At 47.0% G+C, this 25,676-nt stretch overlaps 1 protein-coding gene across 1 annotated transcript in view; it reads right to left on the bottom strand.

Moving 5' to 3' along the window:
- The window catches only part of LOC137374244 (cell adhesion molecule 2-like), a 912,392-nt gene that overhangs the window by 541,846 nt on the left and 344,870 nt on the right, over positions 1-25,676 (bottom strand). Inside the window, exon 5 of the mRNA XM_068040031.1 lies at positions 8,084-8,221. Coding sequence (XP_067896132.1) covers positions 8,084-8,221 — 138 coding nt within the window. The remainder of the gene's footprint in view (positions 1-8,083; positions 8,222-25,676) is intronic.

Below are 25,676 nucleotides of genomic sequence, written 5' to 3'. Positions count from 1 at the left end.
GGTGGAGGCAGGTTCAGTGAGTGTTTAGGATCTGGAATGCACTGTCTGAGACTGTGATGGAGGCAGGTTCAGTGAGTGTTTAGGATCTGGAATGCACTGTCTGAGAGTGTGGTGGAGGCAGGTTCAGTGAGTGTTTAGGATCTGGAATGCACTGTCTGAGAGTGTGGTGGAGGCAGGTTCAGTGAGTGTTTAGGATCTGGAATGCACTGTCTGAGAGTGTGGTGGAGGCAGGTTCAGTGTGTGTTTAGGATCTGGAATGCACTGCCTGAGAGTGTGGTGGAGGCAGGTTCAGTGAGTGTTTAGGATCTGGAATGCACTGTCTGAGAGTGTGGTGGAGGCAGGTTCAATTGTGGCTTTCAAATGGGAATGGGACAATTATCTGAAGAGGAATATAATTTCAGGGCTGAGGGGAAAACTCAGGTGAGCGGGAATAGCTACATTGCTCTTGCGGAGAGCAGAACAGACATGATGGGCTGAATGGCCTCCTTCTGTACTGTAACCATTCTATAATTCGATGATTCTTATCATCTCATGCTGCCTTGCTACTCCTATGATCACTGATCAGGTCTTCTCTGATCATTTCCTGTATTGCTCTGTAATTACACTCGCTTCCCCTCCCAAGCCCACTTTCTGAATGAGACCCTGAAAAATGCTCTCCCTCAAGTCACTCGCCAGCACGGTCTCTAATTCTCCCTCACACTGACCCTCCCTCACACTGACCATCCCTCACACTGAAACTCCCTCACACTGACCCTCCCTCACACTGACCCTCCCCCACACTGACCCTCCCCCACACTGACCATCCCCCACACTGACCCTCCCCCACACTGACCCTCCCTCACACTGACCATCCCCCACACTGACCCTCCCCCACACTGACCCTCCCTCACACTGACCCGCCCCCACACTGACCCTCCCCCACACTGACCCTCCCTCACACTGACTGTCCACCAGACTGAACTTCCCCACACTAACCCTCCCCCACACTGACCCTCCCCTACATTGACTGGCCCCCACACTGACCTTCCCCCACACTGACCCTCCTCCACACTGACCCTCCGCAACACTGACCCTCCCTCACACTGACCCTCCCTCACACAGACCCTCCTTCACACTGACAGTCCCCCAGACTGACTCTCACCCATACTGACCCTCCTCCACACTGACCTTCCCCCACACTGACCTTCCCCCACACTGACCCTCCTCCACACTGACCCTCCGCAACACTGACCCTCCCTCACACTGACCCTCCCTCACACAGACCCTCCTTCACACTGACAGTCCCCCAGACTGACTCTCACCCACACTGACCCTCCTCCACACTGACCCTCCCCCATACTGACCGCCCCGACACTGGCTACCTTTCTGTTGGACACCGCCTTCCTTTCCCTTTCTCTCACCTGTCACTCGCCATCACTGTCTCCAATTCCCAACTATCCAGCCTTTGGCAATTTTTTTCATCACGATATTTCAGAAGCTAGTGATTCCCTAAATCAGCCCCTCTCCAGCCCTTTTCCCCACTAGGTCTATGATGCTTTCCCACCCTAATCATTCCCCATTATACCCCTCATCTCAGCTCTGTGAAGCCCCCAGGATGCCGACAAGAACGTCTTTGGTTAACAATCGGTTTAACTGTTCATCACCAGGTCTGTCTTGATCACTGAAAGCATTATTGGGTAAGGCTGTCCATCAGTAAAGGTGCTCACTATACAAAGATCATCCAGGAAGGCAAAGATAACATCCAGCTTCCCTTCTCCACTAGTAACTGTTGTTTTAAACAACCCCCCTCCCCCCCCACCCCCCGTCTCCTCTACCCTCACCTCCAACAGTAAGTGCGAGGGATCAGGTACCTCTATGTCACTCAGATCGAGACCATCCAATCATCTGCCTCACTGCGTCCCTCCCTGCCCCTCACCCACCGGGCCAAACTTCCTCTAAAGCTCCCCCCTGCCCTAACCCTAAACTCACATCTTTCTCCAGTTTCTCTCCCATCTCCTCTCATTCCATCTCTGAGCTCATCTTGTCCATGAGACCCACCTCCTGTTCCCACGACCCTATTCCCACTAATCTGCTGATCACCCGGTTTCCCCTCCAGAACCCCATGTTAGCCAATATTACCGGTTCTCTGTCTTCAGGTGTTGTCCCTCACTCCTTTAAATCTGCCGTCATCACCCCTCTCCTCAAAATCAAACTGTTGACCCCACCATCCTTGCCCCATCTCCAACCTCCCTTTCCGCTCCAAGGCCTCGAACGTGTTGTCGTCTCCCAAATCCATTCCCATCTTTCCCAGAACTCCATGTCTGAACGCCTCCAATCAGGTTTCCTCCCTGCCACAGGACCAAAACAGCTCTTATCAAAGTCACAAATGACATCCTGGGAGACTGTGACAAAGGTAAACTTTCCCCCCTTGTCCTTCTCGACCTGTCTGTAGCCTTTGACATGATTGACCACACCATCCTCCTCCACTGGCTCTCCACTATCGTCCAGCTGGGTGGGACTGCTCTCACCTGGTTCCATTCTTATCTATCTAATCAAAAACAGAGAATCACTTGCAATGGCTTCTCTTCCTCCCCCCCACACTGTTACCTCTGGTGTCCCCCAAGGATTGATCCTTGGACTCCTCCTATTTCTCATCTATATTCTGCCCCTCGATGACATCATCCAAAAGTACAATGTTAGTTTTCACATGTACACTGATGACACCAGCTCTACCTTACCACCACCTCTTTCAACTCCTCCACTAACTCTAAGTTGTCAGATTCCGGTATTGGATGAAAAGAAATTCCCTCCAATTAAATATTGGGAAAACAGAAGCTATTGTCTTCAGTCCCCACCACAAATTCCATTGACTGACTCCATCTACTGACTCCATCCCTCTCCCTGGCAACTGTCTGTGTTTGAATCAGACTGTTCCCAACCTTGGTGTTATACTTGACCCAAGATAAACTTCCTCCCACATCCTTGCACTGACACTAAGGCTGCCTATTTCCACCTGCTGTAACATTGCCTGACTCTGCCCCATCTCAGTTCTTTGGCTGCCGAAGCCCTCATCCTTTGCTACCTCTACATTTGACTACTGTAATGCAGTCCTGGCCAGTCTCCTATATTCTACTCTTGGTAAACCTGAGGTCATCCACAAGTCTGCTGCCTGTGTTCTAACTCGCTCCAAGTCCCATTCACCTATCAACCTTGTGCTCGCTGGCCTACATTGGCTCTCGATTAATCAACATTCTCATCCTTGTTTTCAAATTGCACCATGGCCTCATGCCCTCTCTATCTCTGAAATCTCCTCAAGCCCTACAACTCCCCTGCATCTCTGCACTCCTCCACTTCTGGTCTCTTGCACGTTCCCGATTTTAATCGCTCCATTATTGGTGGCCGTGCCTCCAGCTACCTTGGCCCTAAGCTCTGGAATTCCCTCCCTATATCTCTCCGCCTCTCTATCCTTCTTTCAGGCACTCCTTAAAACCATGGGACGTGGGTATTGCTGGCAAGACCAGCATTTATTGCCCATCCCTAATTACCCCTGAGAAGGTGGTGGTGAGCTGCCTTCTTGAACCGTCAATGTGAAGTAGGTACACCCACAGTGCTGTTAGGAAGGGAGTTCCAGGATTTTGACCCAGCGAACAGTGATATAGTTCCAAGTCAGGTTGGTGTGTGACTTGGAGGGGAACTTGCAGATGGTGGTGTTCCCATGCATCTGCTGCCCTTGTCCTTCTAGGAGGTAGAGGTCGTGGGTTTGGAAGGTGCTGTTTAAGGAGCCTTGGTGCATTGCTGAAGTGCATCTTGTAGATGGTACACACTGTTGCCACTGTGCGTCGGTGATGGAGGGAGTGAATGTTTGTAGATGGGGTGCCAATCAAGCGGGCTGCTTTGTCCTGGATGGTGTCGAGCTCCTTGAATGTTGTTGGAGCTGCACCCATCCAGTTGGAGCTGCACTCATCCAGGCAAGTGGAGAGTATTCCAACAGACTCCTGACTTGTGCCTTGTAGATGGTGGACAGGCTTTGGGCAGTGAGGAGGTGAGTTACTCGCTGCAGAATTCCTAGCCTCTGACCTGCACCTGTAGCCATGGTACTTATATGGCTACTCCAGTTAAGTTTCTTGTCAATGGTGACTCCCAGGATGTTGATAATGGGGGATTCAGTGATGGTAATGCCATTGAATGTTAACGGAAGATTGTTAGATTCTCTGTTGTTGGAGATGGTCAATTCCTGGAACTTGTGTTACTTGCCCAAGCCTGGATATTGTCCAGGTCTTGCTACATTTCTACACGGACTGCTTCCGTTTCTGAGGAGTCACGAATGGTGCTGAACATCAGTGAACATCCCCACTTCTGACCTTATAATGGAGGGAAGGTCATTGATGAAGCAGTTGAAGATGGTTGGGCCGAGGACACTACCCTGAGGAATTCCTGCAGTGATGTCCTGGAGCTGAGATGATTGACCTCCAAAAACCACAACCATATTCTTTTGTGCTAGGTATGACTCCAACCAGTGGAGAGTTTTCCCCCTGATTCCCATTGACTCCAGTTTTGCTAGGGCTCCTTGATGCCATACTCGGTCAAATGCTGCCTTGATTTCAAGGGCAGTCACTCTCACCTCATCTCTGGATTTCAGCTCCTTTGTCCATGTTTGAACCAAGGCTGTCATGAGATCAGGAGCCAAGTGGCCCTGGTGGAACCCAAATGAGCTTCACTGAGCAGGTTATTGCCAAGCAAGTGCCGCTTGATGGCACTCTCGACAACACCTTCCATCACTTTACTGATGAACGAGAGTAGACTGATGGGGCGGTAATTGGCCAGGTCAGATTTGTCCTGCTTTTTGTGTACAGGACATTTCTGGGCAATTTTCCACATTGCCGGGTAGATGCCAGTGTTGTAGCTGTACCGGAATGTGTGTTAGTGTGTATGTGTGTGTAGTATGAAAGTATGCATGTATGTGTCTGTGTTTGTGTGTGTGGGTATGTATGTATGTATGTGTGTCTGAGTGTGTATGTATGTATGTGTGTGTATGTCTATGTGTGTGGGTGGGTATGTCTGTGTGGGTGGGTATGTCTCTGTGTGGGTGGGTGGGTATGTCTGTGTGTGTGTATATGTCTGTGTTTGTATGTTTGTGTGTGTCACTGTCTCTGTTGGTCTGCTTATGTGTCTGTGTGTGGACATGGGTCAGTATGTCCTAAATATAGCCTGGAATTTTACTGGAGGGAAGTCTGGGTCCTAAACATTGTTTAGCAGGAAGTGAGAGAGAAGTACAGCATCATAAACTCTGCAGGGAGTAAATAAGGATCATTTATTTTGTTTTTAAGGCACAGTTTGAGTGACAGTTAAATCTAACTTGTCAGAAAGTGGCTCTTGCAGCTGCTGCTGTGAGCACAAAGCAATCAGTTTGCAGATTCTCCTTGAGTTCTGATCTACACAGTTTCATAGATTGGCTTTTTAGAAGTGTTATTTCAGGTGGGTCACTGTGGAACTGTGAGAGTTGTGCTTCTCCTCAGCTAGGCAGTGATCAAGGGCAGGGACCCTGGCCGAGGGGAAAAACTCTGGCACTGCTCCTGCTCCTGATCACTACTTCGCGTCTCTGGCTGTGTATGTTTGTGAGGGCAGGATCGGGCTGTGATGCCTACTGTGGTCGAATAGGCATACACCTCCCAATGTCGAGACTCACACTTGGGACAATGAGCCAGTTGGATGGGATTTTGCAGGTCCAGCAGTATCGGAATGTGCAGCAGATCTTTTAGATGTTGTGATTCAGGAATTTTGCCAACAAATTTGGAAAGTGACCCAGTGACCTCTAAACATGTAGAGTCACCTGACCAGGTGACAGAGGTCAGAGATCCAGCTGAGTGACCGGTCCTGTCTGAATCGTGACGTGAGATTACAGTGGATTGGCAATGCATGTAGAGTCTGAGACTGACAAATGCTTGCATCAATATCAATAATAGATGTTGTAGTTGTTTTATTAGTTTTGATGGAACTCTGTGGAATAGAGCTCCAGTAACTGGGAAGTTCAGGGAATTAAAGAAAATAGATGTTTTCAGCTGACCTGAACCATTCGATCCAAATGCCTTTGCTCACAGTGTGGGTTGACATTATTGCTGGATATCAATTTTAATATCTTCATTAACCCTCGGGAGAATGAGGAAACAACATATTTTTCATAACCCAGACAATTGTTTTTTTTTAAAGCACTGAATTAAACTTTCTGCTTTGCATTACATTGGCAATTTGTTTTATTAAATGGAAACTAAATTCAACAAAACACACACTGCAATACATCAGTTACCATGACACCAGCAAATCAGGTGGTCTGGTAACCATGACACTAGCCCATCTAGCGCTCTGGTTACCATGACATTAGTCAATAATCAGGTGGTCTGATAACCATGACACCAGCCATCAGGTAATCTGGTTACCATGACACCAGCCCATCTGGTGGTCTGGTAACCATGACACCAGCCCATCAGGTGCTAAAGTTACCATGACACCAGCCCATCTGGTGGTCTGGTAACCATGACACCAGCCCATCAGGCTCTCCGGTTATCATGACACCAGCCTATCAGGTGGTCTGGTAACCATGACACCAGCCTATCAGCTGGTCTGGTAACCATGACACCAGCCCATCAGGTGGTCTGGTAACCATGACACCAGCCCATCAGGTGGTCTGGTTACCATGACACCAGCCCATCAGGTGCTCTGGTTATCATGACACCAGCCTATCAGGTGGTCTGGTAACCATGACACCAGCTCATCAGGTGGTCTGGTAACCATGACACCAGCTCATCAGGTGGTCTGGTTACCATGACACCAGACCATCAGGTGCTCTGGTTACCATGACACCAGCTCATCAGGTGGTCTGGTAACCATGACACCAGATCATCAGGTGGTCTGGTAACCATGACACCAGCCCATCAGGTGCTCCGGTTACCATGACACCAGCCCATCAGGTGCTCCGGTTACCATGACACCAGCCCATCAGTTGGCTGGTAACCATGACACCAGTCCATCAGGTGGTCTGGTAACCATGACACCAGCCTATCAGGTGGTCTGGTAACCATGACACCAGCCTATCAGCTGGTCTGGTAACCATGACACCAGCCCATCAGGTGGTCTGGTAACCATGACACCAGCCTATCAGATGCTCCGGTTACCATGACACCAGCCCATCAGGTGGTCTGGTAACCATGACACCAGCCCATCAGGTGGTCTGGTAACCATGACACCAGCCCATCAGGTGGTCTGGTAACCATGATACCAGCCCATCTGGTGCTCTGGTTACTGTGACATCTGGGCACCAGAGCAGGTATAACTGGTCAGTAAGACGGAGACAGAATATGCAATAATTCTTTCAAGCATCATCTCAATGAAGGAGTAATACTGATGCTACTCAAGCTCAGCACTCCCATTTTGTGACTCATGATGACCATGTTAGTTCCCGAAGCAACTGAGAAAAATATAAACACTGTAACACTGCAGCCAGTAAAATACACACATTCAACCGAATGGGTGAGAATCGAGCCGAGCTAACTGTGCACACTGCAGGGTTTGCTGCTCCACTGCTGGGGTAGCAGGGGGTGAAACTGGCCTTCCAAGGGGGCAGAGAATAGGCAACAGTGAATCAGCTGCTCGGTTTATTGTCTCTACGTTCAATTTTACCCTTCCACAAAAGTCAATTGAAAAGAAAATTGGGCATGGGGTAATAGATTCATAGAATCATAGAAAGTTTACGGCACAGAAAGAGGCCACTTGGTTCATCATGTCTGCGCCAGAATACAGATGATCAATTCACCAACGCCCCATTCACTGGTACTGCTGAAGACCAATTCTACTCCCACTGGGTCATGCCAATGGTTCCCAATGGCGAACGCTGACCTTTGCCTGACTGTCTAGGGTGAGGTAGGAGTTTGAGGTCCTGCCCTTGCCTGCACAGTGAGCACTAAGTAAATCCTGGCTCACCCAGCATACGTCCTGGCAACTTGAGAGCCATGTTGACAGAGGTCTGGGTGATCACTCGCAAATGGAAAACCGGGAAAACAATGTGACATTTTACAACATTTCACTGCTGTACTTAGACAAGCGAGCTTACCTTGAATCTCCTTTTCACCCTTGAACCATCGGATGTTAGCAGCTGGCTTGCTACCCATTGTGGTACAGGTCAGTTCCACCAAGTCTCCTTCATTGACTGGTCCTGTGAAGCCACTTATTACGGGGGTTTGAGGGACACCTGGAAGAGAATCAAACAGTCCAATTATACTCTCTTGCAGCTATTATCATCCTTGCTTATCACTGACATGACCACAATTCTGAAAGCTGGTGAAGCAGATTCAATAATAACATTCAAAAGGATAAATACTTAAAGGAGAAAACTTTGCAGGACTGTGAGGAAACAGCAACGGGGAGTGGGACTAATTGGAAAACTCTTTCACAGGCATGAAAGGCCGAATGGTCTCATTCTGTGCTGTAAGATCGAATTCATCAGCCTTGATGAAATTATTTTGATTTTCAGCCAATTAATTGAAAAACTGTTGACTGTAACTGCAGCCTATGGGCTCTGTGTTCATATGTTGAAATATTCAGCTGGAAGTTTCAATGCTGTTATAGGCTGGTTTAATCTTTAAAATATTGTGCATGAGTGAGAATTGTTGGGCACTTGCTTTGCCTTAAAACTGCTGTCACCTTTAATTAACTTTGCAAGAGTAGACAAAAGGAAGACGAAAATGAAACTGCATTGTTTAAGCACTGAATACTCCAATCATTAAGGGCTGGGGGGATTCAACGTATTAACTACTTAGGGCAAGCTGTCACCAGCTTTAGTGAGAATTCGACATCAGAAACTCTTGTAAGCGATACCGCCCAACAGTTCTGTCCCTCAGTCTCCAATCAAAACCCTGGAGTCTCCTCCTTGGGCACAACCCTGAAGGTGTCCTGAAAATGCACCCCTAAAAAACAGGCCATGCCCCCGCGTCTCAACCGCAAGTCTCCTCTGATCATGTTTGTTCATGAGCTTCTCAACAATGCAACTAGATTTTCAGGCGTAGCAGAAAACAAAGTCATTCTTCTGATCTTTTAATTGGGATTGTTGTAGCATTTTTAAATATTTATCCTCACTGAGACCCACTCTGTGCCTTCTGTTTCTTTTAATGTATTTTTAGGGCATAAATGTGTCACATTAAAAATGGAAAAGTTTTCCCGATTGCAGGCTCCGAGTCATGCCGTGCTGGCTGGTGAAATAAGGTGAAACATTAACTTTTCAGACTGAAAGCAGAAATATTCTGGTGTGGGTTTGGAGTTACCTTTGGCCCCGATTCTTTACGCTCATTTACCTCCATCTTAAGTTCATTAATATTCGAATGAGATTGAAAATAATTTGGGCAAAATGTGACATTGACAAAATGGGTACAATTTTAGGTGCAACTTCTGATTTCCACTCATGAAGGAAACTCCAGGCCTTAATGCGTTCACGGCAACTAGGGCCAGGCAATAAATATTGCCTTGTCAGTGCTGCTAACATCATAACAAATAACTAAAAACTAACAGAGAAAAGAACTTTGAATTTATACCACAAAATGACAATGTATATTTACACAGCCCCTTTAACGTAATAAAGCTTTCCAAGGCACTTTGCTGGAGTATTATAAAACAAAACTTCTTGTACATCTTAAAGAAGGGAAGTGAGGTGGAGAGGTTTAGGGAGGGAATTCCAGAGCTTGGGGCCCAGGCAGCTAAAGGCACGGCCACCAATGGTGGAGTGATTCAAATCAGGCACGCTCAAGAGGCCAGAATTCGATGAGTGCAGAGACTGCAGGGCTTACAGAAGATTACAGAGAAAGAGAGGGGCGAGGCCATGGAAGGATTAAAACAAGGATCAGAATTTTAAAATCAAGATGTTGTTTGACCAGGAGCCAATGTGGGTCAGCGAGGGTGCTGGGTGAACGGGGCTTTGTGCAGCAGCAGAGTTTGAGATGACCTCAAGTTAATTGATGCTTTTCACGACTTCAGGATATCCCAAAGCAGTTCACAGCCAAGAAAGGTCTTTTTGAAGTTTAGTCACTGTGATAATGCAGGAAATCAATAAGCAATTTGTGCACAGCAAGCTCCTACAAACAGCAATGCAATGATGACCAGAGTGTTTTTGTGATATTGGTTCAAGCTTAAATATTGGCCAAGACACCAGGGCGAACTCCCCTGCGCTTTTTCACAATTGTGCTGTGGGATCTGTTACATCCAACTGGGAGGGCAGGCGGGGCCTCGATTTAATGTCTCATTTGAAGATGGCATCTCCGACAGTGCAGCACTCCCTCAGTACTGACCCTCTGACAGTGCAGTGCTCCCTCAGTACTGACCCTCCGTCAGTGCAGCACTCCATCAGTACTGACCCTCCAACAGTGCAGCACTCCCTCAGTACTGACCCTCCATCAGTGCAGCACTCCCTCAGTACTGACCCTCTGACAGTGCAGCACTCCCTCAGTACTGACCCTCTGACAGTGCAGCACTCCCTCAGTACTGACCCTCTGACAATGCAGCACTCCCTCAGTACGGACCGTCTGACAGTGCTGTACTCCCTCAGTACTGACCCCCCGTCAGTGCAGCACTCCCTCAGTACTGACCCTCAGTCAGTGCAGCACTCCCTCAGTACTGACCCTCAGTCAGTGCAGCACTCCCTCAGTACTGACCCTCTGACAGTGCAGCACTCCCTCAGTACTGACCCTCTGACAGTGCAGCACTCTCTCAGTATGGACCCTCTGACAGTGCAGCACTCCCTCAGTACTGACCCTCTGACAGTGCAGCACTCCCTCAGTACTGACCCTCTGACAGTGCAGCACTCCCTCAGTACGGACCCTCTGACAGTGCAGCACTCCCTCAGTATTGACCCTCCGACAGTGCAGCACTCCCTCAATACTGACCCTCAGTCAGTGCAGCATTCCCTCAGTACTGACCCTCTGACAGTGCAGCACTCCCTCAGTACTGACCCTCCGTCAGTGCAGCACTCCCTCAGTACTGACCCTCCGACAGTGCAGCATTCCCTCAGTACTGATCCTCTGACAGGACAGCACTCCCTCAGTACTGACCCTCCGTCAGTGCAGCACTCCCTCAGTACTGACCCTCCAACAGTGTAGCACTCCCTCAGTACTGACCCTCTGACAGTGCAGCACTCCCTCAGTACGGACCCTCTGACAGTGCAGCACTCCCTCAGTACTGACCCTCCGACAGTGCAGCACTCCCTCAGTACTGACCCTCTGACAGTGCAGCACTCCCTCAGTACTGACCCTCCGACAGTGCAGCACTCCCTCTGTACTGACCCTCTGAGTGCAGCACTCCCTCAGTACGGACCCTCTGACAGTGCAGCACTCCCTCAGTACTGACCCTCTGACAGTGCAGCACTCCCTCAGTACTGACCCTCTGACAGTGCAGCACTCCCTCAGTACTGACCCTCCGACAGTGCAGCACTCCCTCAGTACTGACCCTCTGACAGTGCAGCACTCCCTCAGTACTGACCCTCTGACAGTGCAGCGCTCCCTCAGTACTGACCCTCCGACAGTGCAGCACTCCCTCAGTACTGACCCTTTGACAGTGCAGCACTCCCTCAGTATGGACCCTCTGACAGTGCAGCACTCCCTCAGTACTGACCCTCTGACGGTGCAGCACTCCCTCAGTACTGACCCTCTGACAGTGCAGCGCTCCCTCAGTACTGACCCTCCGACAGTGCAGCACTCCCTCAGTACTGACCCTTTGACAGTGCAGCACTCCCTCAGTATGGACCCTCTGACAGTGCAGCACTCCCTCAGTACTGACCCTCTGACGGTGCAGCACTCCCTCAGTACGGACCCTCTGACGTTGCTGTACTCGTTCAGACTGCCATAAGAGGCTGCCGTAGACACTTTGCTCAAGGAGCTACCCAGGGACCACTTTATGCATCCAATATGAAGATCTCTCCATGTCGAGCTGTGTTGTAACTGCTTTGTCTCCTGTGCTGTGTTTATTTGCTGCTCTTAGTTAGGGGTCCCAATGTAAATTGGCTTTCAAGCTTAAAAGAAACATCCTGTGTAAATATGATAAAGAAGCAAAGATATCTCAGCCATGCTCGAATGTATCTATCCTATGCTCAACTCTATCATCTGCAGAGAATTCCAAAGTTGACAAGCCTGAAGCTAGATTCTGTTGAGCGTAAGCAGGCTTTGTTGACAATGTAACCCGCAATAGGAGCGAGTTGTTTTCCCTGACAGACTGTATTTGGTTCTTAAAGTGACCCTTAATCCCAGCAGATCTGGATAAAAGTCTGTCCGACCTGTTACTGACACCTCCAGGAGTTCATCCTCATTCAATAACAGGCCAAAGAACAACCTTTTGTTCTTTTCCTTCTTTGGCACAGTGAGTAGTTTAGTTTGTCTAAAATGTGTACATGACCACCTCAGCACTTGCCATTGTGCCTTAGATAACCAGCAACAGAATTCTCCTCAGTAATGCTCCAGTCACAGGTATTCACTGACATTAACTGGTCACTAATAAAATTCACCTGTGCCTATCATCCATCAGATTTGACAAGATTTGACATCTGGAGTTAGATAGATGCATCTTTATGTCAACCTTTTATTAACATTTCAGTTGTAGCTAAAATAGTTCCTACTTTATGGCTGAACTTTCTGAAGCCCCACTTACAGCAGAGCTGGAAGCCTAGCATGCGTGATCATTTCCGAATCAATGATTCTGCTGGCCTGATACCAACGTCAGTTTGAGGTCTGGGTTCCACCATCAGTATAGATCAGCCTTCACTGGAGCTTTACCTGTCTTGACTAAATCAACTGCAGCATAGGGAGACGATGGGAATCACTTCCTGCTCAAGTGTTGCTTCCTGGTATTGATGGGAGTAGTGCAATGAATGCAGTGGAGTTAGTGGGAGGATGTGGAAGAGGAACATATGAACAGGAGGAGGTCATTCAGCCCCTCCAACCTGATCTGTCATTCAATTTGATCATGGCTCTGCATCTTAAATTCATTGATGCCCCTTGGTTCTGTAACCTTGAGTACCCCTACCCAACAAAAATCTATCAATCTCAGTTCGGAAATTTTCAATTGACCCCCAGCCTCAACAGCTTTTTAGGGAGGAGAGAAAATAGGCAGGAATCAACTCAAAAAATAATCCAGCAGTATTGAGGGTCCTCCTGATATGGAAAGTCAGCTGTCAATCAGGTAGCATATAGAGAGAAGTCCCAACATTCACTGCGACTAACCGCTGGCTACATCTCACCAATCCAATGAAAGCCCCATTCACCCCAGCTTGCTGCTTTCAATCCTTCAGAAATCTCTTCGTCCACACCACCACTTTACCCTTCACACTGAAGACTTTTGTGTGACAACTGGTTTTTGAAAGTCCAAAGACATTATATTCTCTTTAATCTTACATTTGCTGTTCCCAAAAAAACTGTAATAAATCAACCAAGCAGGGCCTGCCCTTGAGCAACCCATTCTGACTTTCCTTGATTAGCCCATTGTCTCCCTACATTTTCACTTGTGTTATTCCTTATTGTAAACTCTACAATTTCTCAGCTCCTGATGTGAGTCTAACTGGTGGCTAATTACCTGGCTTATCCCTTTCATCTTGTGTAAGTACAGGGGCTGACACTGAGATTCACGAGCAGTACAGTGCCAGATCGGACTGAAGATTCAGCTTTTACCTCTTGCTATCCTGTCTACATAGCACTTTGCCAATTAAAAAACAATCATTGTGATCTGCTGTTACTGTCGAATGATCTAAGTATAAATTCACAGGCCTTTGTGCAAAGGTGAAGAATCCCCACTCTTGTGTTTTTATACATTCTGGTATCGGAATGCCCCCACCTCTCTGGAATGGGAAGAGCACCTATTTAATTTGGGTCAGCTGTCAAAAGTGGGTCACTCCCAAGGCTGATGTAACAGAAGGTGATTGTAGGGAAATCTGTAAAACAATAACAACAACAACTGGGATTTATATCGCACCATTAAAGTAACAACATGTCCCAAGGACTTCACAGGAGCATTATAAAGCAGAATTTGACACTGAGCCACAACAGGAAATATTCGGACAGGTGACCAAAAGCTTGGTCAATGAGGTAGGTTTCGAGGCGTGTCTTAAAGGAGGGAAGTGAGGTAGTGAGGCAGAGAGGTTTAGGGAGGGAATTCCAGACTTCAGGGCCCAGGTAGCTGAAGGCACAGCGACCGATGGTGGAGTGATCAAAATCAGGGATGTGCAAGAGACCAGAATTAGCGTGCAGAGGCGGGTTGTGGGGCTGGAGAGGGGGATTGTTACAGAGATAGGGAGGGATAAGGTCATGGAGGGATTTGAAAACAAGAAACTTGAATAAAAGCAGAAATTACTGGAAACACTCAGCAAGTCTGTCAGCATCATGAAAGAGAGGACAGAGGTGGCTGAGTTGGTGAGAATAATGTGCGAGAAACTTGGGAGCCCACTCCACCCAACTTTAAATCCAGTTTGCGCACGCTTCCTGTCTGCTGCCACAGAGAACTGCGCCCACTTATGGTCTGAAAGGAGGCCAGAGAGAGAGAGAGAAAGAGAGAGAGAGATGGAGCAAGGAAGAGTGGCAGGGTCACATTGGAAGCAAGTGAACAAAGACCAGGAAATTCAGGGTGCAAGAGTTGGGTGACGAGAAACTGGGAACTGGAAACTGGGGAGGATTGGGGCTCGGGGTGGGGAGGGAGAGAGTGACAGAAATTGGTGTTAAATCTGTAGAATTTTTTGAAGATGTAACTAAGGGGGAACCAGTGGATGAAGTGTATTTGGATTTTTAAAAAGTATTCGATAAGGTGGCACACAGAGGTTATTACACAAGAGGGGGTGGAGGGGAGTGTGGGTAATATATCAGAATGGATTATGGATACGTTAATGGATGATGTTTGGTATCCTTCCATCTATAACAGATGATAGACACGCAGCAAACAATCCATTTAACTGGGGTGTCTTCTCTTGGTGCACCTTTGTTGATGGCTGTGAAGGACAATCCTTGAGAGGCAGGTTCTGCCACAAGTGCCACATGTGAAGCTGCCAAGTGACGCTGCGAGTTGTTGTTTTTGACATTGGTCCTTGAAGGTCCTTGAGTATGCAACCGTCTTCCATCCTGCGGACGTATCTGATCCACTGAAGCTGCCTCTGTTTGATTACTGCTAACACAGTTGGGAGCTCTGTCTGTGAGAGGACTGCCACATTTGTGATTTTTTCCGGCCAGGATATACCCACAATGCACTGCAGACAGTGAAGATGGAAATTATTGAGCTTCTTTTCCTGGTAGCTGTAAGTCACCCATGTTTCACAGTCATACAGCAAGGTGCTGAGAACACAGGCCTTATAAAATCATCAGCTTGGTCCTAAGGGTCCGCTTGGTGTTATCCCATGCGCGTTTCGCAAGTCAGCCAATGGTGGAGCTGCTTTCGCTATGCATGTATTGAGCTCTGCATCAAGGGACAGATTGTCTGTCACTGTGAACCCAAGGTAGGAGAATTTGCTAACCACTTCCAGTGGGGTGTTATTTAATGTGATCAGGGGTGGAGATGCAACACCTTGTCCCATGACCACGGTTTTCCTGGCACTTATAGTCAAAGAGAACAAGTTGGTAGGCTGTAACCAGCGGGGTACTGCAAGGATCAGTATTTGGGACTTAGATGAAGGGACTGAGTGCACTGTATCCAAGTTTACTGATGATACAAAGTTAGTGGGAAAGTAAGTGGTTAGGGGGATGCGAAGTGATATAGACAGGTTGGGTGAGTGGGCAAGAACATGGCAGGGTTGGCCTCGGTGATGCTGTTAACAGTGTCAGCTGTCTATGCGCAGGCGCTGGTGCCATTTTTAAAGAGCTGCCAGCCCTGCTCAGAGAATGCAGAGTTGCCCCTCCCCGCCCCGTCCCCACTGCATGACAGATAAATGTTTGGCCCATCCCCCCCAACAATACACTGAAATTGCAGAGTTGACTCCTTCTGCCCACAAGTTCACCCCTTCCCCCCACATAATTGCACAAAGTGCAGAGTTCACCCCTTCCCCTCCCCCCCTCAACCCCCACAATTGCCAGGAAGATCAGGCCCGGCAATCCAGGCAACGGGCTCCGTGGCGGGCTGTTGCCACTCCGATCTTATTCCCCCCCCCCCCCACCCCCAACAGGAGCAGGCTGGTGGTGGGGTGGTTATAAAATTGAGTGGGAGACGGGGGGGAGGGGCCGTTCCCGACTCCCTCCCACCCCCGCTGCAAATTGACGAGGGTTGGCATAGCGATTCACAGCCACTCAAAGGCCTCCTCCTGCTGCCGCTGGCATTTTACCACCGACTGGCGGGCAGCTGAGGACATATCCAGGAGGCCACTCAGTAAAACCTGGCGGATCCTTGTGGGCTGTGGGGAGGGGGGCGGGGGCCCCTCCTGATCGGGTATCCTGTGCCCCCACGCCCCACTACACAATATCTCCCCCCTGTCCCTGCAATCAACACCCCCTCCCCTTGCCTCGCCGGGGCCAGGCCGATTGTCCCCGGCAAGGCCCCACAAACTATCTTGTTTCTGGGACCGGCATCCCTCTTCCTGCTGAAGATGAGTGCAGGCCCAGCAGTGGCTCCTGGCACTGAGAGCTGCTGGCCGGCTGATTGGTCTGCAGCTCTTGGTGGCGGCAATTCCAGGAAGCCAATTAAGGGCCTTGGGGCGTAAAATCCTGTCGTGGCTCCCAGGCCTGGTGGAGGTGGGCTCTCCCCCGACTGGGGCCTCCTGCACAACATAAAATTCCTGCCTCTGTATGTGAACCCCAGTAACAGGTTAACACTGTGTGTGTGAACCCCAGTGAGGGGTTAACACTCTCTGTATGTGAACCCCAGTAACAGGTTAACACTCTGCGTGAACCCCAGTAAAGGGTTAACACTCTCTGTATGTGAACCCCAGTAACAGGTTAACACTCTCTGTATGTGAACCCCAGTAACAGGTTAACACTCTGCGTGAACCCCAGTAACAGGTTAACACTCTCTGTATGTGAACCCCAGTAACAAGTTAACACTCTCTGTATGTGAACCCCAGTAACAGGTTAACACTCTGCGTGAACCCCAGTAAAGGGTTAACACTCGCTGTATGTGAACCCCAGTAACAGGTTAACACTCTCTGTATGAGAACCCCAGTAACAGGTTAACACTCTGCGTGAACCCCAGTAACAGGTTAACACTCTCTGTATGTGAACCCCAGTAACAGGTTAACACTCTGCGTGAACCCCAGTAACGGGTTAACACTCTCTGTATGTGAACCCCAGTAACAGGTTAACACTCTCTGTATGTGAACCCCAGTAACAGGTTAACACTCTGCGTGAACCCCAGTAACGGGTTAACACTCTCTGAATGTGAACCCCAGTAACAGGTTAACACTCTGCGTGAACCCCAGTAAAGGGTTAACACTCGCTGTATGTGAACCCCAGTAACAGGTTAACACTCTGCGTGAACCCCAGTAACGGGTTAACACTCTCTGTATGTGAACCCCAGTAACAGGTTAACACTCTGCGTGAACCCCAGTAAAGGGTTAACACTCTCTGTATGTGAACCCTAGTAACAGGTTAACACTCTGCATGAACCCCAGTAAAGGGTTAACACTCTGCATGAACCCCAGTAAAGGGTTAACACTCTGCGTGAACCCCAGTAACGGGTTAACACTCTCTGAATGTGAACCCCAGTAACAGGTTAACACTCTGCGTGAACCCCAGTAAAGGGTTAACACTCGCTGTATGTGAACCCCAGTAACAGGTTAACACTCTGCGTGAACCCCAGTAACGGGTTAACACTCTGCATGAACCCCAGTAACGGGTTAATATTCTGCGTGAACCCCAGTAACGGGTTAACACTCTCCGTGATCTCCAGTAACGGGTTAACACTCTGCGTGAACCCCAGTAATGGGTTAACACTCTGTGAGTGAACCCAATAACAGGCTTTTTCTCCACTTGATGCTAACAGATTGTGTTGTGCATTTCCAGCACTTTCTGTTTGTTGGTCCCTCTGTAGTAATGTGTTAAAAACTTACTGTGTTTAGTGCTGTATCAGAAATTGGTGTAATTAACAAGATAAATCTGTCTGTTTGTTCCACTGAAGTAGTAAAATAATTTATTTTTCAAATTGCCACCTTTCAATCAACAGCCCTCTTTTCGTTTGTTTCATTCTTTCTTCCCACGGATAATTATATTTTCCATATTCCTGTATCAATCGAATGTCACATTTAATTTGTTTTCATTAGATGTTCACTGTCCTCTAATCTAGATTGAAGTAAATTGCATTTACCAGTAGCCAATTCAAGCTTATAATTTACCTAACGCAGGGCATCAGAGGCTGTTTTTGGATGAATTGTAACTGAAGGTTAAAGGATTCATGCCAGTGAATGGCGTGTAGCTGAAGTACTGGAGCCTCGAAGTAAACTTCAACTCTCTGATAAGTTTTTTTAAAATTTCAGAACACTGGATCCACATGTGTGGTTTGTGAAGTCAAACTCCAGATTTGTCCGCACCAGATGTGCAGGAGAATGGACAGTGACTTGGTGATCCGTGTGTATGAGGAATGCCAAGCGATGGGGGAGTGGGTGGGGAGGGTCAAGATAATCTACTGCTTGGGGAACCACAGGATCGAGCGCAACAACTGGAGAGGAAGGGCTCCTGCTGAGCTAGAGAAACAGCATCCTCCTACATAGCAACATGACAATTTCTGCAGGATTTTGTTTGTGGTCATCAGCTGGGTTTAAGGAAACAGAGGGAGAAACAGCTTTTGGACGACTTTAAACTACTTCTTCTGCAGATCAAGTTATTGTTTCATTTAACTCCAGAACTTGAGTACAAAAATCAAGGCTGACACTTCCAGTGCAGTACTGAAGTAGTGCTGCACTGTCGGAGGGTCAGTACTGAAGGAGTGCTGCACTGTCGGAAGGTCAGTACTGAAGGAGTGCTGCACTGTCGGAGGGTCAGTACTGAAGGAGTGCTGCACTGTCGGAGGGTCAGTACTGAAGGAGTGCTGCACTGTCGGAAGGTCAGTACTGAAGGAGTGCTGCACTGTCGGATGGTCAGTACTGAGGGAGTGCTGCACTGTCAGCGGGTCAGTACTGAAGGAGTGCTGCACTGTCAGAGGGTCAGTACTGAGGGAGTGCTGCACTGTCAGAGGGTCAGTACTGAGTGAGTTCTGCACTGTCAGAGGGTCAGTACTGAGGGAGTGGGGATTTTAAGTGTTGTTATCTTGATAAGAGTCTGGTCTGCAGTTAGCATTTAACTGGGATTTACCCTCTGGTTAAAGTAGGGTTAAGAAAGTAAAGTAAGTTTCTTACAGTCTTAGGCAGGGATTAACAGGCTTTACTGCAGAGTAGCTGATTAGTTAAATAGCTGACCAGTCAAATCTGTTTGCTGCAGTTTCAGATTAAAAAAGTATAAATACAGAGTCTGGGTGCAGACTGCAGAGTGCAGACTGCAAGCTGAATATGGAGATTGGAGTTTGGTGAGTGGCGAGTTCAGTCAAGGGGGGAGGAGGTGCTCCATTTTTCTACTTTTTGTTCTACTTTTTAACCCTCCAATATTTCACAAAAACAGATTATCTGATCATTATCACATTGCTGTTTGTGGGATGTTGCTTTGTGCAAATTGACTGCCGCATTTCCTACATTACAACAGTGACTACACTTCAAAAGTACATCGTTGGTTGTAAAGTGCTTTGGGATGTCCTATGGTTGGGAGAAAAGCATTACACAAATGCTAGTCTTTCTTTTTCTAGGGGATGATTCTCCTGTTACCCCTAGCACTTTTTCAATTCTCCCTATCCTCATTTAAGTCCCTTTTTTATATACTTATGATGCATATTTTTAGACCAAAGTGCATTATGATACATTTTTCACTGGTGAATTCTGTTTGCCATTTGTCTGTCCAGTTACATTACCAGTCTAAACCTTGTGATAAATCCCTCCTGCATCCTCACTCCCTGGCTTGTTTCTGTTTGCCTTTGGTAGATAGAAACAGGTGTCAAAGTGACTCCCACAATATTCTACTCAACAGCTCAACACCCATATAGCATTATGCCTCTCGGATGCCTGGACTAACAATTCAGAGACATCAGTAAAAAGCCCAACACGGCAGTGAGAATCGAAATTTAAAAAGACATCTGGAAGTGAAAAGCTCGTCTCAGTAGAAGTGACCATGAAGCTGCCGGATTGTCATTAAATATCCATCTGGTTTACTAATGTCCTTTAGGGAAGGAAATCTGCCGTCCTTACCTGGTCTGGCCTACATGTGACTCCAGTATGCAGAAGGTGGCTCATCACCAACTTCTCAAGGGCAACTAGGGATGGGCAATAAATGCTGGCCGAGCCAGTGATGTCAAAATCCCACCAATAAATACTAAAAAAGGTCCTCTTTGTGTCCATGCTTTAGACATGTTCTTAACAAGCCCTTTGTTCTACCCTTTATTCATAAGACTTTTAATTCAGTTAGGAGTCTTTCATGTGGAACTTTATCGAAAGCTATCTGAAAATCCTAAAAGGTAGCCATCATCTTCAGTATGAAAGTATTACTGCTCGTGGTACTGGGGTGAGACAGAGGCCAGGGTGATATTGAAAAGGAACACTGAGTTTTATTTTAATAAAGTACATTATTGTACGCCCAGTGAACAGGCTCCAAGGTAAGAAATATTCTTTCTGTTAGAAAAGCTGAAGTTTCCAGAATTCTCTGCAGCTTTTGTGACATTAAGAACACTCGATGCCGGTGCAGACATAGTGTAAAGTATTAATGTTGGGGCTGGACGTGGGTGTCAGTGCTCAGTTCCCATCCAAGCCACAGGAGGTTTCAGGTGGATGTTGCAGTGTCAATCAGCCAGGAGACTGGGAGGGAAAAACAGAGTGGAGGATCATCCCCATGCCTTAGAACAACTCATGCACATGCTCTTTGACCGCCCACCCCACACCCCAGTCAGGTCAGCCAGAGCTAAGGGGAATCCGCAGCACAGAAGGAAGCTTTAGGACCCACCCTGTCTGTGCCAGATCTTTGCTGGAGAATGAGGGGGTTGAAATTACAAAGTAAAATTAAAGCAAACCATAAATGAATGTGGGGAACCCTTGCACTGGTTCTGAATCAGGGCATTGCAGTTGGAATCTGCAGCGATGCCTGTTTGGAGTCAGGCCCAGCGCTGGCACCTTTTGGATCAGGGGGAATAAGCTTAAAATTAGGGCCAGGCTGCTTTGGGGTGATGTGTGAAAGCACTTCTTCACACAAAGAGTATTGACAATCTGGAACTCCCTCTCCCTGTTGAGGCTGGGGATAATTGAAAATTTCAAAACCGAAAATGATAGATTTTTGTTGGGTAAAATTACTAAGGGTTAAGGAACCAAGGCAAGTAGCTGGAGTTAAGATACAGATTAACCGTGATCTAAGTGAATGGTGCAACAGGCTGGAGGCACTAAATGACCTCCTCCTCTTCCTATGTGACTATGATGACACTTTAATAAACCACATTAATGCAGCCCCTGTCGTTGCTGCCTCTTGTTTGATGATACTGTTTCTGGCAGTGCTTGGATTCATCCTTTATGTTATAATAATTCCAAACGACACAACTCAAACAAAACCTTCAGCAAACAATCAAAGGAAACGTACAAACCCGAAAGGTAGCTGAGGAATGGGAACAGCAGGTTTCTGCCGGGTTAGTCTCAGCCTTGTATTGCTAACACCTGGCTGCAATTTTTGCAACATCACAGAATCACAGAATTGTTACAGTGCAGAAGGAGACCACTCGGCCCATCGTGTTTGCACCAGCTCTCCTCATGAGCATTCCATCTGGGGCCACTCCCCTGCCTTCTCCCCATAACCCTTCACATTCTTCCTTTTCATATAATTGTCTAATTCCCTTCTGAATGCCTCAAATTGAACCTGCCTGCACCACACTCTCGGGCAGGTCCATCGACATAAAATCAGCAAAAAACAAATTCTCCTGCTCCCCCCCTCCCCGCTGGTTCTTTTTCTAATGATTTTACATCGGTGTCATAGAATCAAAGGGGAGATTTACTCGAATGGTACCAGGCATGAGGGTTTTCAGTTATGTGGAGAAACTGGGTTTGTTCTCCTTAGAGCAGAGAAGGCTAAGGGGAGATTTAATCGAGGTGTTTAAAATTATGAGGGGTTTTGATTGAGTAAATCGAGAGAAAATGTTTCCAGTGCAGGAGGGTCAGTAGCCAGAGGACATTGATTTAAGGTGATTGGCAAAAGAACCAGAGACAACATGAGGAAACATTTTATTTACACAGTGAGATGTTGTGATCTGGAATGCGCTGCCTGAAATGGTGACAGAAGCAGATTCAACAATAACTTTCAAAAGGCAATTGGATAAATATTTGAAAAGAATAAATCTGCAGGCATGGCTATGGGGAAAGAGCAGGAGATTGGGACTAATTAGAGAGCTCTTTCAAAGAGCCAGCACAGGCACGATCGGCCAAATGGCCTCCTTGCTGTAAGGTGCTGTATAAATGCAGATATTTCTTTTCCGAATCACTGATTTGAGGAACTGGAGCTCACAAACAGATCACATTTGCTAAGAAACAGTTAACTTAAAGCAAACTTCCCAGTCCACTGAACAGACTGGAGCTCTGTTCTCTAGAAAAGAGAGGCTGAGGGGTGACCCGATAGAAACCTTTAAGATTATCAAAAGGTTCAATAGGGTAGTCGTAGAGAAGATGTTGTGGGGAGACCAAAATGAGGGACCAAAGATATAAAACATATACTAATAAATCCAATAGAGAATTCAGGAGAAGTTTCTTTACCCAGAGAGTGGTGAGAATGTGGAACCTGCTACTACATCCCGAAGATATTTGAAAAACAAGAGGTAAGAGGGAGAGAAGAACTTAAAACAATCACAATCACCAGGGAAAAGGTGCTGGGAAAACTATTAGAGCTAAAGGCTGACAAGTCCCCAAGACCAGATGGTCTGCATCTTAGGGTCTTAAAGAGGTGGCTGCAGAGATAGTGGATGCATTAGTTGTAATCTTCCAAAATTCCCTAGATTCTGGAAAGGTCCAAGCAGATTGGAAAACCACAAATATAACACCTCTATTCAAGAAATGAGGGAAACGGAAAGCAGGAAACTAAAGGCCAGTTAGCCTAACAGATGTCATAGGGCAAGTGCTAAAAATCCATTATTAAGGAGGTTATAGCAGGATTGTTGGAAAATCATAATGGGATCAGACAGAGTCAACATGGTTTTGTGAAAGGGAAATCGTACTTGACTAATTTATTAGAGTTCTTTGAGGAAGTAACAAGCAACATGGATAAAGGGGAACCTGTAGATGTAGTGTACTTGGATTTCCAACAGGCATCTGATAAGGTGCTACATCAAAGGTTACTATACAAAACGAGAGTTGATGGTGTAGGGGGTAACATATTAGCATGGATAAAGGACTGGTTAGCTAACAGGAAGCAGAGAGTAGGGATAAATGGGTCTTTTTTGGGTTGGCAGGATGTGACAAGTGGAGTGCCACGGAGATCAGTGCTAGGGCCTCAACTATTTACAATCTATATCAATGACTTGGGATGAAGGGACCGAATGTATGTTAGCTGAATTCATGAAGAAAAACTTTTTCATGCAGCGAGTGGTTAAGGTCTGGAATGTGCTGCCTGAGAACGTGGTGGAAGCAGGTTCAATTGAAACATTCAAAACGGAATTAGACAGTTATAGGAACAGGAAGAATGTGCAAGGTTTTGGGGAGAAGGCAGGGGAATGGAACTGAGGGAATTGCTCTTTCGGAGAGCCAGTGCGGACTCGATGGGCCGAATGGCCTTCTTCTGCACTGTAACGATTCTGTGATTCTGTGAAATTTGAAGATGACAAAAGGTTGGGAAGGAAAGTAAGTTATCGAGAGAAGATAAAGTGTTTACAGAGGGATATAGATAGGTTAATTGAGTGGGCAAAAATTTGGCAGATGGAGTATAATGTGGGAAAATGTGAACTTGTCCACTTTGGCAGGAAGAATAGAAAAGCAGAGTATTATTTAAATGGAGAGAGATTGCAGAACTCTACAGTCCAGAGATAAGGGTGTCCTGGTACATGAATCACAAAAAGCTAGCAAGCTGGGACAGCAAGTGATTAGGAAGGCAAATGGAATGTTGTCGTTTATTGCAAGCGGAATTGAATATAAAAGTAGTGAAGTTTTGTTACAGCTGTACAGGACCTTAGTGAGGCCACATCTGGAGTACTGTTTTGGTCTCCTTACTTAAGAAAGGATATAATTGTATTAGAAGCAGTTCAGAGAAGGTTCACTCAACTGATTCCTGGGATGAAGGGCTTATCTTATGAGGAAAGGTTGAACCCATTGCCTTAACCCATTGGAGTTTAGAAGAACAAGAGGTGATCTTATTGAAATATATAAAATCCTGAGGGGACTTGACTGGGTGGACGCTGAAAGGATGTTTCCCCTTGTGGGAGAGACTAGAACTAGGGGACACAATTTAAAAATTAGAGGTCTTCCATTTAAGACAGAGATGAGGGGAATTTCTTTCTCTCAGAGCATCATTAGTCTATGGAATTCTCTTCCTCAGAGAGTGGTAGAGGCTGGGTCATTGAATACATACAAGGCAAAGTTGGATTTTAGATTAGATTAGAGATACAGCACTGAAACAGGCCCTTCGGCCCACCGAGTCTGTGCCGAACATCAACCACCCATTTATACTCATCCTACACTAATCCCATATTCCTACCAAACATCCCCACCTGTCCCTATATTTCCCTACCACCTACCTATACTAGTGACAATTTATAATGGCCAATTTACCTATCAACCTGCAAGTCTTTTGGCTTGTGGGAGGAAACCGGAGCACCCGGAGAAAACCCACGCAGACACAGGGAGAACTTGCAAACTCCACACAGGCAGTACCCGGAATCGAACCCGGGTCCCTGGAGCTGTGAGGCTGCGGTGCTAACCACTGCGCCACTGTGCCGCCCCAATAGATTCTTTATTGACAAGGGAGTCAAGTGTTATGGGTGGCAGACAGGAAAGTGAAGTAGATTCACGAGAATGGTTCCAGGGATGAAGAACTTCAGTTATGAAGACAGATTGGAGAAGTTAGGACTGTTTTCCTTGGAGAAGAGAAGGCTGAGAGGTGATTGATGGGGGGTCTGGACAGAGTAGATAGAGAGAAACTGTTCCCACTCGTGAAAGGATCGAGAACGAGAGGGCACAGATTTAAAGTATTTGTTAACAGAAGCAAAAGTGACATGAGGAAAAACTTTTTCATGCAGCGAGTGGATAAGGTCTGGAATGTGCTGCATGAGAATGTGGTGGAGGCAGGTTCAATTGAAGCATTCAAAAGGGAATTAGACAGTTATATGAAAAGGAAGAATGTGTAGGGTTATGGGGAGAAGGCAGGGGAATGGAACTGAGGGAATTGCTTATTCAGAGAGCCGGTGCAGACACGATGGGCCGAATGGCCTCCTTCTCCACTGTAACAATTCTATTATTCTGTGATTCTCACAATCTGATCAGACATGATCTCATCAAATGGCACAACATCTCAAAGGGCTGAATGGCCTACTCTGGCTCCTAATTTGTATGTTCCTATATAATAGTATAGCTGGATTAAAGGGAAGTTGGATAAACACATAAGGGAGGAAGGAATAGAAGGATGTTCTGATAGGGTGATGTGAACAAGGGTGGGAAGAGGCTCATGTGGAGCAGAAAC

Source organism: Heterodontus francisci, chromosome 10 (assembly GCF_036365525.1).
Source record: "Heterodontus francisci isolate sHetFra1 chromosome 10, sHetFra1.hap1, whole genome shotgun sequence".
NCBI classification, from domain to species: domain Eukaryota; kingdom Metazoa; phylum Chordata; class Chondrichthyes; order Heterodontiformes; family Heterodontidae; genus Heterodontus; species Heterodontus francisci.
Note: the sequence above shows the minus strand (reverse complement) of the source record. Positions and strands in the feature narration are given on the sequence as shown.